The 15,633-nt window shown below is 36.7% G+C and overlaps 1 protein-coding gene across 1 annotated transcript in view; it reads right to left on the minus strand.

The window, feature by feature from the left end:
• Positions 1-1,115: 1,115 nt before the first annotated feature.
• C2CD6 (C2 calcium dependent domain containing 6) overlaps positions 1,116-15,633 on the minus strand; it is a 160,932-nt gene continuing 146,414 nt past the window's right edge. Inside the window, 3 exon segments of the mRNA XM_046659433.1 lie at positions 1,116-1,555; positions 4,183-7,644; positions 8,725-8,799. Coding sequence (XP_046515389.1) covers positions 1,202-1,555; positions 4,183-7,644; positions 8,725-8,799 — 3,891 coding nt within the window. The 3' untranslated portion in view covers positions 1,116-1,201.

Consider the following 15,633-nt stretch of genomic DNA (forward strand, 5'->3'; position numbering starts at 1 on the left):
ACCCTTCACCCGACTCCTGCTGCTTGTGTCCCTGGCAGCGGCTGTGTCTTCTTTGTCTTCTGGCTTTGGGACGCTAGTAACACCACTTCCTCCTGCATCCCTTCCGTCTGAGGAGTGGTAGCACTTCCTGCTCTTGCTGACCTCTCCTTTGCCCCTTCCTCCCTTTTGGCTTCTTAGCCTTCGTTCCATCACCCATGAAACCAGTTCCCTGTGTTCCTTCTACTTGAAAGACTCAGAGGTATTGGTCCTTTCCCAGTCCCACTCTGATCAACACTCGCACTGACAGCTTTGAGGATTACTAGAAATTCTTGGTCTCCAAAAAAATTACCTTGATTATACCACTAAATGAATGATCAGGAAGTATGTTTCCATTTCCATTCCATCAGCCAATTCTATTTAAACCCCATGGTCTATGATTTATGGTCAAAAAATTGAAACCCACAAAATTTTATAAATCAAAGTTCTCAATTCTCAAGAGTGAACCAAATTCCAACAAGAGCTTTATATTGTGCTTGATAAGAATAGAAACAATTCTCAGAAGTCTCTGATGTAAATCCTGTTGGTTTAGGTAGATGATTTTTTAATGCATTTTCTACAGTTTTATATAGTTTCCTGAGTTTTATGTTATTAAAGAGGCCCTTTCATAGTTTTTTGAGTAAGTTAGGAAGTCACTCCAGTGTAGGAGATGCCTCAGGAATTAGTATTAAATACGTTCTTTATTTGTAGTGTTAAAGAGTTGTAACATCAGATGATTTTAAAATTAATACAAGTTCTATTGGTGCAGAGAATTGCATACTGTTGAGTCTTGGCGTGTAACTAGAGCTGCAGAGTAAAAGCATGTTCATTACAAAAGGCTAAGCGCCAGCACCCAAGAAGGGCCCTACCCTGAGCACCGCGCGGCGGGGCTTGAGAGCTGGGTGGGAAGTCAGACTGGGAACCGGAGGGACGCTGTAGATGTGAGAATTGGGGAAGCTGGGAGATCAAACTTTACTCACGAATATCAGCTGGATGTGTATTTCTGGGTTTATTCCCTAAGGTTCATAAACAAAAACACATTTACATCAAAAGCATTTCTTTTTCATTTTAATTAAAACGAAATGGTTGTAACAAGATGAAATTTAGTTGCTGACTTCTGTCACACAAAAGGACAGATCTCCACACCATTTTGCTAACTGGAGAGATGATATTCTGACTGTTGGCCTCACGTATCATTCTGAACTGTTAACATTTGGATAATATCACAAATGAGCGAATGTTTTTCAATATTATCTTTTAATTTTTTCTTTTGCCGCATCTTATGGATTTCATAATCTGAGATTGTATCATTTACATGAAGTAAGCCTGCTGAAACCATCCGAGGACTCGTGAACTTCCCAGCGTTGCCCTCTCGACGCTGGTGACCGTCAGGCGCTGTGTACGGTCTCGCTGAGTATTTTACCGGATCTGGTACCTGGATGTCACCAGGGTTCTTCCCTATAAGCCTTACTCTTGATTTGCCTTTTACAAGATGCTTGAAAGAGGTCACAGGTGAATCCTCAAATCTATCCAAACAATCCTAAATATTAAAATAAAAGATCAAGTTGGTGAGTTAGGTTTCTTAAAAGTACATTTTAAATTTACAAAGACCAAAGCCTATAATATCAACAGCTAAAGAATAAGAGCGTCGAATGTTTTAAGGGCAGTCCCCAAATCCAGACCCTACATCCAAGGCCTCCCATTAGGCACTACCATAGAGACTGCTTTAAAAAATGTTAGTTTCAAAGGATCTGTTATTTCAAAAGATACGAAGCTGGGAACCAGAAAAATTTAGGGGAGCTGTCCTCAGGAGCCAGACTCCCAGGCAAAGCCAGCCAGGCTATTCTAGACTTCTCCAAAATCTCTCTTTCCCAAGCCCAAATTTAAATTATGAACTCTTATATTTTACTTTTTATATTAACCAAACTTTCACTCTTTAAAAAATTACTATCTTCTTTAATACGTACACACACACAGACCAGCATCTAAGAATATGGTTATAAAGATTATATTAAAGATTTTTGTGTACATTCGGAGAGTAAACAAGTAAAACGTTCAGGAAAATAACTGGAAGGATATACACCAAAATAAAAAAGAAATGGTGGTTGGGTTAGGGTGTTGGAATTATGGGCTTTGTTTTCTTCTTCTCACATTTCTATAATATGCTACATTTTATAATAAAAATATAATAATCTACAAGTACTCCCAAGAGGGTATGGAGCTATTAGTCATTCTCAAGTTAGTGCAGTTTCCTCTGCTGTTTGAGCAGCTTGTCCCTTAACCCTCTGCAGAGACGCCACTCCAAGGGAATGGGCTGCTTTGATTTGGAGAGAAGGTGGGAGTGGATTAAGAGAATTGAAAGGTCGAGGGAGGCTAGGAAGGATTGAGAAGAATTAGGCAGCAAGAGAGAGATTTATGAAAAAGGAGGTATAAAGAGTCTAAAGACAATTTCTATCTACTTTACATTTTTGCCTGGGTTTGCAGAGGGAAAGGAAACGTTCTTGCTCCTCCCTCTTACGTACATGGAGCAATTAGTAAGCCATATTATTAAGGGAATTTCTGCTACACTGTTGAGTAATATACAATTTTTGCTTCAAGGTTGATATAACTGAATACTGGGAGTGCCAGTGGAAGTGCGTGGAGACCTACACCGCTGATCATTTTTCTGGATGCTCCTACAAATCACTTTTTCTATCTCCTGTTTTGATTCCTTTGGGAGATTCTTGGATTTTTGAGGATCAAATGAGCAAGTCTTTCTGCTGATCTGAAAAACACCCTTACCACTCAATTCTCTGTTGTCAACTTCACTAAAGAGAAAAGTGTAGGTACTGTTGGTTTACCAGAGGGAGATAAGGTTACTCTATCCCCCTTGCCCACTCTTAGGATAAGGGTTCTGAGATCCTATATGATCTTATACCATATAACATGAATACAATTTCTTGTTTTGTTTGAAAAAGTGATATTAAAGATTCCATTTGTCTAAAGGAAATTCAGAAAGTCTTTGCTTTCCAAAAACTATGAATACATCTAGTTCCTTTTCCTAGTATATGTACACACACGTGTGCACGCACACACACACTCAATACTAAATTACTGAATTTAGACAGAAAAGAGAAATGCAAAGTTGAGAGTATAAGCTACATTAAGAACATTTACCCTGCCACTAATTTGCTTTTACTCTTTACTAAAGCTAATAATTTGTTTGACTGTGGGAAACAAATTGAAAGCAGCTATTCTGAAATTAGATCTATTTTCTCATTCAAAAGTAGAATTATGCACATCAAATCATCAACATAAAATCACTTTAGAATTTATGAGTTTTCCCAATTGTGGGTCACGCCTGTTTATATACACTGAGAAGAGCAGTGTCCAGGAAATTAAAATCAGTCCCTTCCGTTCCTAGAGGTTAACTTTGCTCTAGAACAGTTCGGATAAAGTCTAGGAGCAGATTTGCCTTCCTAATTGTTTTCATGTTAATAGCAAAAATAGATTTGAATTCCCAAGTTTCTCAGCACGTGATACAGTAGAGGGGTGGTGGTGAAAGAAGAGGAGTAGAAGTCAAATTAAAATTTTGCAATTCATGATCCAATAGACTATAAATTTTGCATATCCCTAATGCTTAGCAGAATAACTGCTAACAATAGGAGCACACAATAGGAGATTCATGTTTGTGTTCTGAAACAAAGATAATTCAGCAATTTGAAAGAAGACTGTCTGTTTACATCTGCATGAACAGGAACTCGCAGGGATGTTTCCACAGTAGAGAGCCACTGCTACGGCTGCAGCACAGCCCCTGGCAGAGGGCTGGGCCAGGGCGGAAATCCAGAGACTCGCATAGACAGGGCTGTGCGCTCTGGCTCCAGGCTGTGCAGCCTGCAGAGTCTGCCCAGAGGAAAGGCTGCCTTTCTCTAAGGCATGCTCCAGAGGGGGTGCGCTTTATCTATTTATACCAAGGCCCTAAGTATGTTAACAAGCCCCCGACTTTGTGATTGAATTTTAAAGCAGGTGAGGTGATATTTGAATGTCAGAAGAATTTTTAAAATTTGGAGGTCTGTATGTCTTGTGGCGGTGAAGGTTACACACACACCTGCATGCAGACATATACACGCTAAAGCAGGTTATTGACAGAATTTGCCAAATGCAGAAGACTTAGAAAAACATCATTACATGTACGGTTCTTCTTGCCTTCCAGTGCAGCAACGTCCTCGGCACAGACTTCCTTAGAACACTTGGGGCGGGCAGTGTGGCTGGCAGGGTCCTAACTATCTTGCTAAATGACTTCTCTGGTTTGCTGACATGGTCTCTTTCTTTTCGGACCTTGGGCTTTAGAACTTCTCTCTCTAATACTTGCGGGAAGAGGGCTGGTTTTGAGTTTTTCTCAGCTTCCACAACTTTATATTTAAATGATTGTGATTCAGGGATCTTGACACATTTTTCATCGCAAATTTCATTTGGTTTTATATAAAGAGTTTGTATTTCTTTTTTGTAATGTGCAAATGTTACTAAATGTTGTTTTTTGTTATTGTTATTATTTCCTTTCAATCTCTGACAATACTGGTCTCCTAATTTCAGTTTCTCCCCAGCGTTGGAAGTGAAATGCGTTGAAGTGTTCTGCGTGGACGGAATAGTGACTTTGTTCACATATTCTTTGTCGTCATTTGGCATTTTGCAATTAGGAATTCCTGGAAATGGTGACAGCACTGCTTCAGGTTTTTCCTGTACCAACAATTTATGGATGTTGTTGTGACCCTTTTTTTCAAGGGACTTCGTTTTTAGTGTCCTTTCAGAGCAAGCATTTGATTGAGGTATTTTTGATTTACTGCTCCAACCCTGTGGGTCTTGAATCTCTGTTTTAAAATCAAAGTTTTCTCCTCGAGGAAGCTGCATGAAACCATATTCTTTCCTTTGTTTCTTAAGCACTAAACCTGAAAGTCTTTCTGATGACTTATTTAATGGAATCTCCTGGGTATTTTTATTGGAAGAAGGTTGTGCTTTAATTAAACTCAGTGTTTTAGTTCCTTCTTTAGGATAATATCTTTTCCGTTCCCTAATTATTGATGGATTTTCTTTAATATTCTGTAAGGAAAAATATTCCTTCCCTTCCTTTCTTGTCAGTTTTGTTTCTACAAGTTTATCCTCAGGAACCTTTTGCAAAGCGGTTTTTTGAACAATTTTTGAATGTTTCTTTTGCTTTTCTGAATGCTCCTCCATAAATTGATTTTCACCTCTAAAAGATAAACCTGGCTTTATACATTTTAATGGTGTGGAACTAGAATTAATCAAATTTATATCCTGGTTGATCCCCTCTAATTGCCTTTTTGTGATTAGTCCTGCTTTTGAAAGTTTGTCTATAAAAAGCCTCTGGAGGTGTTTGCTTAAATCAGCTTTTAGATTTAATATTTCATTTTCTGATAAAGCTATAAGATAGTTTTGTAGAGACTGATTTAAAGGATATTTCATGTTCATTTCAAGTCTTCTACCAAAACTCCCCCTAGAAATATCTTGTCCTGACTCAGGAAAAGATATTGAGGCACTTTTATTTCTTCGAGAAGATATGTTTGAGTGTACAGGCTCAGACTCTGTGTCTTTAAATAAACTGTTTTGTGAAAGGTTTTTTAGGAAATAGTTTTGGAGAATTTCATTTAAAAAAGATCTTAGCTTTATTTCCAAATGTTTATCTATGAAATGACGATTAAAATTATTTACAAAAGACAGGATTTCTTTTACAGTTTCTGAATATTTCTCCAGAAAGATATTTTGCCCTTTTGGTTGTGCTTTCTCATTCATCAAATACAGATTTTGATAGATTGTTGGTAAGTCCTCTTTGGTGATATGTCCTGATTCTGAAAGTCTTTCTACAAGGTAATGCTGGATATGTTTACTTAATTCAGATTTTAAATTTTTTATTTCTGACTCTGAGAGTTCTTCTAAAAATACACGCAGCTTTGGACTCAAAATAGGTTTTCTGTCTAATTTGTCTGCTTCATCAAAATTCTGTCTGATTTCTTCAAGGTTGTTTGTTTTATTTGGAAAAGGATGTTGAATTAGTCTTTCTAATTCTTTTTCTGGTTGTCTTCTTTCAGACTGACTATATTTGAAAAAAACATTAAACATGTTTTTTACAAAGGATTTTAACATTATTACATCTGACTCATTAAGTTTGCCCATTAATGAGTTACTTAAATTTTCTGAAGTAGAACTTAGATAATTTTCTTCTCTATTAAGCCTCTGACCATTACTTGGCAAATCTGTTTTTTTATCTGGTGTTGACTGATATTTTGAATCTTGTTGGGATATATTTTGGCCTTCATCTATCAATTCAACTCTTTTATTAAAAAAAGAAGTAATTTCTTTGGGAATGGTGGGTATATTCGGCCCTGAAAGAGATTCTGATTTGCCTTTGATTTCTGAGTAATCTTCTGTGGAATCTTTTGGCTTTTCTTCAGCAAAGACTGTCTCTGTATCCAGCAAAGAACTCTTCTGGTTTTCTTCACCTAATTCGATCACTTTGATTATCCCAGATTCTAACAGAGTATCTATAGGAAATGACTGTATTATCTGGCTTATAACAGATTTAGCCTGTGGCAATTCTATTTCATCATCATTGTCTTCATAGTGAACTAGACTATTTGAAGAGACACTCTCCCAGGCTGTGGGCAACTGAGTCCACAAGTTCATCTGTGTTCCACTCGATTCTTGCACTCCAATCTCCAAATCTGAGAGGACGGGGGCAGTGAATATTTGCGTTATAAGATAATCATGCACAATGGAATTTAGACTTGGTTTTGAGCTGGATCCTTCACTTTTTAAATGTTTCTTTTTGAAACTATGCTTCTTTTTAATTGTAAAATCTGTCTCACCAGTCTCTAAGTGTGTCTCAGAGACAAATCTCTTTTCTACCTCTGAAGAACTCCCTGGTGCACCTTCTGACAGTGAATCTGCAGGAACATCTTTAATTATTTGACTTAAAAGAGTCTTTGAGTTTAAAATGGTTCCTTCTGAAAGCCAGCTATTTAAATCTTGAATTTTTTCGAATACTTTGTCTTCCAAACTACTTGGTGGTTCAGCATGAACACTTAGAAGTGAAGAACCATGATTTTTCTTTCTTGCTTCAGTGTCCATAGGAACTTCTGTCTTAGAAAATAATTTATCTGAAAGATCTTGCAGATTTTTACTTAAAATTGACTTGAGCACCATTGATTGTTTCAAATTTTCTATGTGGGAAGGAAAACTTAATGATTTTGAGAAGAGATGTGTATTTCCATTTCCAGTCACTGACGATTCTCCTTCAAAGTTTGGTAAAGATAGATTTTGCAGTCTTTTCTTTAACTTATTCTTAGCATCCAAAGTCTTGACTGTGCTGATACCAGGATCATGGGCTAACTTTTTCTTAGTGTCTAAAGGCTTTACGGTGATATCGAGATCTTGCGGCCAGGTTTTATTAGTGGGTCTGGCAGTCTTTGACTGTGTTGGGTAAGGAGGATCTTGGTCTTCATGCTCTATAACCTCTGCACTTAAAATGCTTCCACATTTGTACGTGTCTCCGTCTTTCTTTTTTCTGACTGACATTTTGTCATTTATATTCCTTAGAAAAGGATCAAAACTGTTCTTGATGTTGAATTTCTGGAACTGTAATATTAAAAATAAAAAAGGTAAGAAATGCTGTAGTATTTATGTCAAATTTATAATAAATGTTCTAGTTAAGTTTCTCTGAGCAATCTATCAGTCTATATATTCATCCTCCTGCCTTCTACAAGAGAAAAACAACTAACTATTTAAAAATATTTGAAGTTGAAATAATAGTAAGAATTGTAATGCAAAATTTTCAAATACCTAATCCTGATACTATTTTATGTCCAAGAGCTTTTTGATACCTGGAATATTTTTAAATATTTAAAAGGCACTCATAAATAGTTTTTTCTTAAGAACTTAATTTCCAGTGTTAGCTGCATTTGCTTACACAATGGCTCCCATCAGGATCTAAGTTCTAGCCAAATAAATATTTATGATTTTAGTAGCAATGTAGGAAATTTTTAAAAAATACAAGCAAGTAGGAGAAATCCCATTGAAACTATCATAAGTATTCCCTAAAGACTTAAGTCTGAGAGTTTCAAAAATGATGTTGAGTTCTACCCAGTATTTGCTGTGTCACAGTAGAATCTTACTTTTTGATGAATACTATTATGCCTCACAAATGGTTGAGAGAGAACAGTACAAAAAATTCTGGATTACACTGAAATTTCAGTGTAATATCCATAGGCAGTTTTGCAGCTCTGGGATCAGGCTGAAGTAGCCTTCAAAATGAAGTCTTTTACTCAAACTCTTTATTCATACAACTTCTACATCATCCAATTGAAAAAAGCAAAATGTGGAATAAACAGCCTAGTATGCATTTTAGTTTATTTCAACTTAGTAGTTCAAACATCATTTTAATGGATACTATTTATTATAATGGGTTTTCAAATGCTAGTTGACACCCAGGTGACAGCATAAGAATCCCATGAGGTTTTTTGAGAAATACCGATTCCTAGACTCCATTTCCAGATTGAGATTCATTATGTCAGAGGTGAAACCTGGGAATACATATTTTTTTTTAAGACAGCCAGGTATTTCTAATGAGCAGTCTGGTTTTGGAACCATTGAATTACATAAAGTATTAGAGAAACCTAGTATTTAAATATAATTGATATAGGATAACTCAGGACTCACCTGATACTTTGGTTTGAATTCTCTATATTCTGGCCTGAAAGATGGTGAAATGTATTCTTCTGGTGAAAAAGCCACCTTATAAAAAGAGAAGTTTTCATTTTAGACTGCTTGTAATGCAAGGACATTTACTAAGATAATTTTATTCTTTCAATAGTTATTAAAGATATAAAAAATTTTTAAACCTAAATATTTTCTCATAATTACTATACTTTCCAACTGTCAAAGAAATCTGTATATGTATATATATGTATATATATATATATATATATATACACACACATATATAATTTTAGCTTCCTTGATACTGTAATATTCACCCTACTGAATTTGTAACATCAAAATAATACACAACTTCAAGCAGAAACAAAAATAGAAAAGAAATAAAATCGTCAGAAGAAATGTAATCTGAAGTGAAGTGCTTTAGATAATAAATGGCATCTGATATTATATTGAGGTAGCATTATATTGAGGTAGCATTTTCAATGATTTTCAACCTGCAATTGTTAAATGGGTACTTAACACTGCCTAAGGAAACACTTGGTGCTAAATCAAGGTGTATAGGAACAATTACGGAATCACAGAACCTTTGAACTTTTAGAGATGGAAGTCACCTTAGAGATAATCCAGTCTTACTCCTTGTTTTACACAAGAATCTGAAGTTGAAGTGTGTTGCTCCAAGTAACCCAGATGCTTATTAGCCTAATCCAGGTGTCCCAAATTTCCATCTGATGCCCCTTCAACCACACAATCAAGACTGCAGTGAAGGAGGAAGGTGGTCTGGGAGCATCAGCATGTGCACGCGCAGTGCCAACTCATCTAGAGAAAACTCGACACCATCTCATTGTAGCACTCTTAGTACTGGAAACCACTTTCCCAGACATCATCTCCTTTAGTCCACAGAGGGCTCATTATATACCAAGTTAGTTCACAGAACAATTTAATGAATGATGTTTTCATAAGAAATACTTTTGGCTTAAGTGTTTATTAATATTAAGCCATTAATAACGTGACCTTATTCTTAAATCTTCTGTGGCTTCCCACTTTTGCTGTTATTCATTGCCCTCACACACTCACTCTAAATTATTTCTGCAAGTTTCTCAATATTCCCATTACAGTCTCTCTCCTCCAGGCAAACATATCTGACTTTGAATTCTTGAAATACTCTTGTACTTTGCCACACCTGTGTTTTTGCTCATTTTGTTTTCCTTTGCTTGAATTTCCCAAAATCTCCCTTAAAAACAGTTCAGATTCTAACATTTGAAAGTTCATTGCTTTAAATGAATTTAGTAGAAAATAAAAATTAAAAATAGGGGCCAGCCCTGTGGCTGAGATAACTATAGCATAATATGAACTAGGTTTAGTGGACAAGAACTTAGCAAGGCCCATTTGATCAAAGTCTTCCCCATGTCACAATGTCTTTGCAAGGTATGACAAACATTTGTTTACCAAACATTTGCTGTACGCTGTGTGACAGGTATATCCTGGAGGGTGTATAGGGGTGGAAGAGGACAGGCAGGGATGGCTGGGGAGCCTACAGCTTTTCATCTCCATGTGAATTGCTTTCCTCCCCTTTGAAGTCCCACACCACTACCCCCAACATCCTCCTTTGTCATTAGCTGAAGATGGTATTTAAGGTAGTGGCTTTGCTTATTTTGATGAGTGACTCCGTTTTCTAGGGTTTCTCTCATGTATACATGTTATTAAATTTGTTAAATTTTCTCCTGTTATTATGTTTCATGTCAACTTAATTCTTAGACCAGCCAGAAGAACCTAGAAGGGAAGAGGAATATGTCTTCCTTCCCTAGGGTTGGTGACAAAGATGAGAGAAAACTGGCTGGACACTGCTCGCTCCAGGACTACTGCAGCCAAGATATCTTGGACCTCCAACAAGAGCCAGCAGGAGGTAAGAGTGCTTACCATGTTAATCTCCTGGATCTCTGCCTGCAGGGTCCATTGGAAGCGAGAGTGATGAGTTTTTTCCTTTTCTAAATTTAGATTAGCAGGAGAAAATACTTGTGAAGCTAGTTTCTTGGACTCGGTGATTCTGGGAAATTTGGTTTGAGAACTCTTTGGTTTTTATTGATCCTTCTCCTCCTAGAGATGGCCACTGTTTTTCCCTGTCTCTGTCATTTGTGTCATTTGTCATAAAAAGGAAAAACCACAGGCATAGGCCTGATAAACCTGTTGTTCGGGCCGGCCTAGCAATCTGGTTAATATGCACATGAGGTAAAAGCTATTGCTAAGGGACACCTTGGAAGTCAAAAAGCCACAAAATAGGTGGGCATGGGTCAAGCCTTTAAGAGCCATTAGGACACTCGTCACCTCAAAAAGACTCCTGTGATAGGATAAGTTGGTCATCAAATGGGGTAGATGACATGGGTCACCCACCAACCTTAAGGAAATTTCTGTGCAACAAGGTACTCTGTAAAACTACACACAATCCCCAACCCCGTGGCACATCTCTCATAGGTATTAGTTTGGCTCCAAGAGATCCAAGGCTTCAAGCAGTCATGTGTATGTAAGATAAGATTTTTTCTTGTGTCTTGTTCTATGTCTGAGAGCTTGGCTTTGTGACTTCACTGGTCTCCGCCATTTGGAGGATGCACATACCAGCGTGCATCTGGTGGTCAGTCAAATAGAATGGGGTTCCAAGATGCAGTCTCTTTGTCTGGCTATTATGAAACCAAAGTGGGTCCACTTCTTGGTGAGTTGAAATCAAAGTCTTCACCAGAAGTAGTTGTCACACAAAGTAAGATTTATTTGAAGCAAATAAGGAGCCCAGGGGGAAATATTTCCAAAGCTGTGGCTCTCCAGGCAAGGAAAGCAGGAACATTTTACTTTGGATGGGAATGAATATTCAAAAGGGAAGTTTCGTCATCACATGTAGAGGTGGGTATAGGCTCACGCAGATGCAGTTGGAAAATAAGCTTCCACATACATCTCATGTTATGATAATGAGGCCTCAGCTCCTCCTGGGGCAGAGATCTTAACATTAAAATGAACCCTTGGGCACCTCTCGGCCATCTGCACATGTATAACTCTTGTGGTGGCGTTTGGGCCTGTTTAGGGCAGTTGGTAATTGCATCTCTTAATGTAACTAAAAAAATCAATTTTGAAAAACAGTTAAGTGCTTCCAAAACCTCCTTTGAGTTGCTCCGGGGCAGTTAGTCGCATGGCTGTATCAGTTCTCAGGGGATTTTTTCATAGGGGTCCCAGTCCTTAAGAGGCCTTTGTCATCTCAAACTTCGTTGCTTGTTAGTGCTAGAAAAATCCCATTCCAGTAGCACCTGTCCGGTGTCACAGATTAGCGGGTTTCTAACTAGAGGCATCCCACATTCCTGTGGGAGACCAGAGACATTGTTTTCACGACACCATCCTTACTGCCTGTGCAATGAAGGCCTTTGCTTTCTTAGACTGTTTTTGGGAGTGGATGTTCTTGATCTTGTGAGGGCTGCTTCTTTTGCACTGTCTTTTGGGGATTCCTCTCATCTCTCATGTCCATAAAAGGCTTATTGGTATGAGTTGCTATTAAGATCCTACTCATCAGTGGCCAGGCAATGGACCTCTTAAATTGGAAAATATTCTAAGTTGGAAACATTTTTAGAGAGCGCTCATCATAAACAGCTGTTTTACAGGTACTTGTGAAGAGACCAAATTAAAAATAAATACAAAGAAATAACAACTAGCTTTAAGAACTTAATCAAATTTGGGGTCTCAGCTTCCTCTCATGGTCTTACATATGCTAATGAAAGCAATAACTCAGTTAACAAGTGAATGGAAAGAAGCTGAGGGGAGGGTCAAGGGACTCTTCTCAAGAAGGTGGAAATTTTCAAAAGGGCTTTTAGGAAATCAGGTAAATAAAACAAATATTGAAAGGGGAGAAAACAACGAGGAATCAGAAAGGAGAGAGTCGTGGGACTCGTCCCAGCAGGGTGAAAATCTTTAGATGGTTATTTTAAAAAAATGGACATTAATGGAGTTAAAACAAAGGTTTTAATACAGCACTGCCTAAGGTTGGGGGAAGCCAAAGGGACCTCCTACTGGCCCCCCCAACATTAAAGGGCCCTAAACAAGTATGCTCAATTTACCCCAGTTTGGAGAAATTTAAAAAGTCCAGAAGGCATAGATCACAATGAGAAACCTGAACAACAATTGCTTGGGGCAACAGTTAGGCCAGTTAATAAAGTTAAAGATTGACAAAAGGGCCAGGGTCCCTTGGCTTGACCTCTCTCTGGGAACTAAAAGTCTTTTGCATAGGGATGGATAAAACAACCAGGAGACTGGAAAGAAAAATTTTTGAGGCTCCTTGATGTAAGAACCCCATGAGTTGTGCACCAAAACTCATTGTTGGGACACTGACAGAGGCTACAATTAGACTGAGAAAACATAAAAGTGTTAGAGGTGATAGGATTATAAAGGTTGGAATGTTTGAGCTAGTATTATATGAAGTTATGTCAACTTTGCCTGAGTGTTTTTTGGAAATAAAATGCTGTGTATGGCCAGGAGTGCTTCCCCTACCTGATATTATAAGACTGAGCTTATTGATGAAGTGCTAATGGAAACTATGATCAGAGGTAAAAGAGTTGATGGAACTAAGATAAAATTTTGTAGCAGAATTGGTATATTTAAATGGCCTTTATGTGAAATGATTGCATCTCTTTTGCCTGATTATATTATACATTGTATTGTGGGGACAGACATTGTGTCTCACTGGGGAACATTTCCCCTGCCTGATATTGTAAAACAGAGAGCATATAAATCTGTCCTTCAGGCAATGTTAATTAAACATGCTAAAGGAAGTCAATACAGTTGCCTGAATTCATACAATGTGAGATAGAAACTAAAGGCTAATATTCAGGCGCTAATAAAAAAAATAATGGAACTCCTCCTCTGAGGGTGAATTGGTCTAGGGTTAAATTGTTCATTCAGAAAGAGGGCCTTTGCTAAATACTTTATGCAGACGTTTTAAAGGTGTGGCACATTGTCCTGAAGTTTTAGAACATAAAAATCTTTTGATTTACCTCTTAATTAAAAACCTCCATGATATAAAGAAGCAAATTAAAGAAAGTAGAGTTGGATGAGCAAATCAGCCTTTAATATCATTCAGGCTGCAACCCAAGTATTTGAGAAAAGAAACTATCTTTGTCTTACAAAATGGGAGAGGAAATATTTGGAAATTGGACAAAAAAAAATAAAAAGATCTTAAAGGTCCTCTCCACAAATATTAGTAAAAAGATATAGCAGGTGAACATAACTCTTTCCAATTGCTAAAACAAAATTTGAATCCAATTATTCTTTTATGAACTAGTGAGTTTTGTATTGTATCTGATCTGTAGCAAAAACTTAATGGAAGCTATAAGGTCTCTTTCTGTCTCTGCCCGTGTGTTCATGTATTTCTATATGTATATATTGTAAACCTGAGATATTTTTCTACCTCCAGGTAGTATGGCCAAAACTAAGAGCTCTATTTAATTGGCTTAAGCACTTATATAAATTATTTCTAAATGTAATAGAAACTAACCCAAGTATTTTTCAAATGAACATGATATAAAATAATCTTTTGTAAATAAAAGCTTATTTAAGTTTGTTGGTTTGATTAAAATAGACATGTCCTCAAAGTTATCAGCACTGGAGATGATGCAGACATACAGCCTGGGTTTACTAGTCGAATAAGCTCACGTTATCTCTGTTACAAATTTGTCAACAGAAATAATAAATTAGAATGATAGCTAATTTTGTCTAATGTCTCATGAAGTTTTCATGAGTAATCTAAACATAATTGTTGGGAAGAAATGATTTAAATAGATGTAAGTGCAAATAGAATTTATAGATAAACTTTTAGCAATAATTGTTTTTTATGGCATGTTTATTTAAAATGGCTTCTAAAATCTAACATGAAACTTTGAAGCTTTGCTAGGTTAAATTAAATGATGGAAAATTCATTGAGTATCTAGATCTTTCCAAATAAGATAAAATATTAGACATTAATTATTATATATACATTTATCTACTTTTGACTTCTTATTACAGAGAAACTAAAAGATGTTTGGGTCTAGTAGTAAACAAGCATTGTACTTTCCTAAAACATTATACTATGAAGTAACATATGTTTTGAGAAATTACGAAAAGTATTTATAAAAACTACAGAATGCTAATGTAAAAGACAGTTGATAAGTGCTCACTTCTCAGTTTTCACTACAAATTAAGGTTTCTAGGAATTAAAAATTGTAATTAATATATGTGATTGAAGCTACTAAAAATTAAGAGAAACATCTCTGTATACAAGGAAGTAAGGTAGTTTTCAGAAAAGAAGGTATAAGAAATGGAGATACTTTGTTTATTTTGTTAAAAAAGTAAATTTGTCCTAAAACAAAACTGGTTATGGGAAAGAAGAAAGGACAAATTCTGAATGTAAAAAAGAAAGTTACAGAAGGGTTGTGGAAGAGGAACCCTGAAAAAGAGTTTTGTGCATGATCAACTTGGCTAAGATTGAATTTAATTAAGTGAATGTTTTTAATATGAAAAGTAAACTGGTATAAAATTATACTTTGGGGGGCTGGCCCCGTGGCCAAGTGGTTAAGTTCGCACGCTCTGCTGCAGGGGGCCCAGTGTTTCGTTGGTTCGAATCCTGGGTGCGGACATGACACTGCTCATCAAACCACGCTGAGGCAGCGTCCCAAATGCCACAACTAGAAGGACCCACAATGAAGAATATACAACTATGTACCGGGGGGGCTTTGGGGAGAAAAAGGAAAAAAATAAAATCTTTAAAAAAAATTATACTTTGGTTTTCTCTCTCTTAAAAGGATAATTTTCTTGAACTTTTAGTCACTCTTGATAAAGAGATAATAAAAGGTTTTTCTTTATTTTTGAGTAAGTCTACCTAAAAGGCAGAAATTCTATTTTTTG

This window comes from Equus quagga, chromosome 4, assembly GCF_021613505.1.
Source record: "Equus quagga isolate Etosha38 chromosome 4, UCLA_HA_Equagga_1.0, whole genome shotgun sequence".
In the NCBI taxonomy this organism is placed as follows: domain Eukaryota; kingdom Metazoa; phylum Chordata; class Mammalia; order Perissodactyla; family Equidae; genus Equus; species Equus quagga.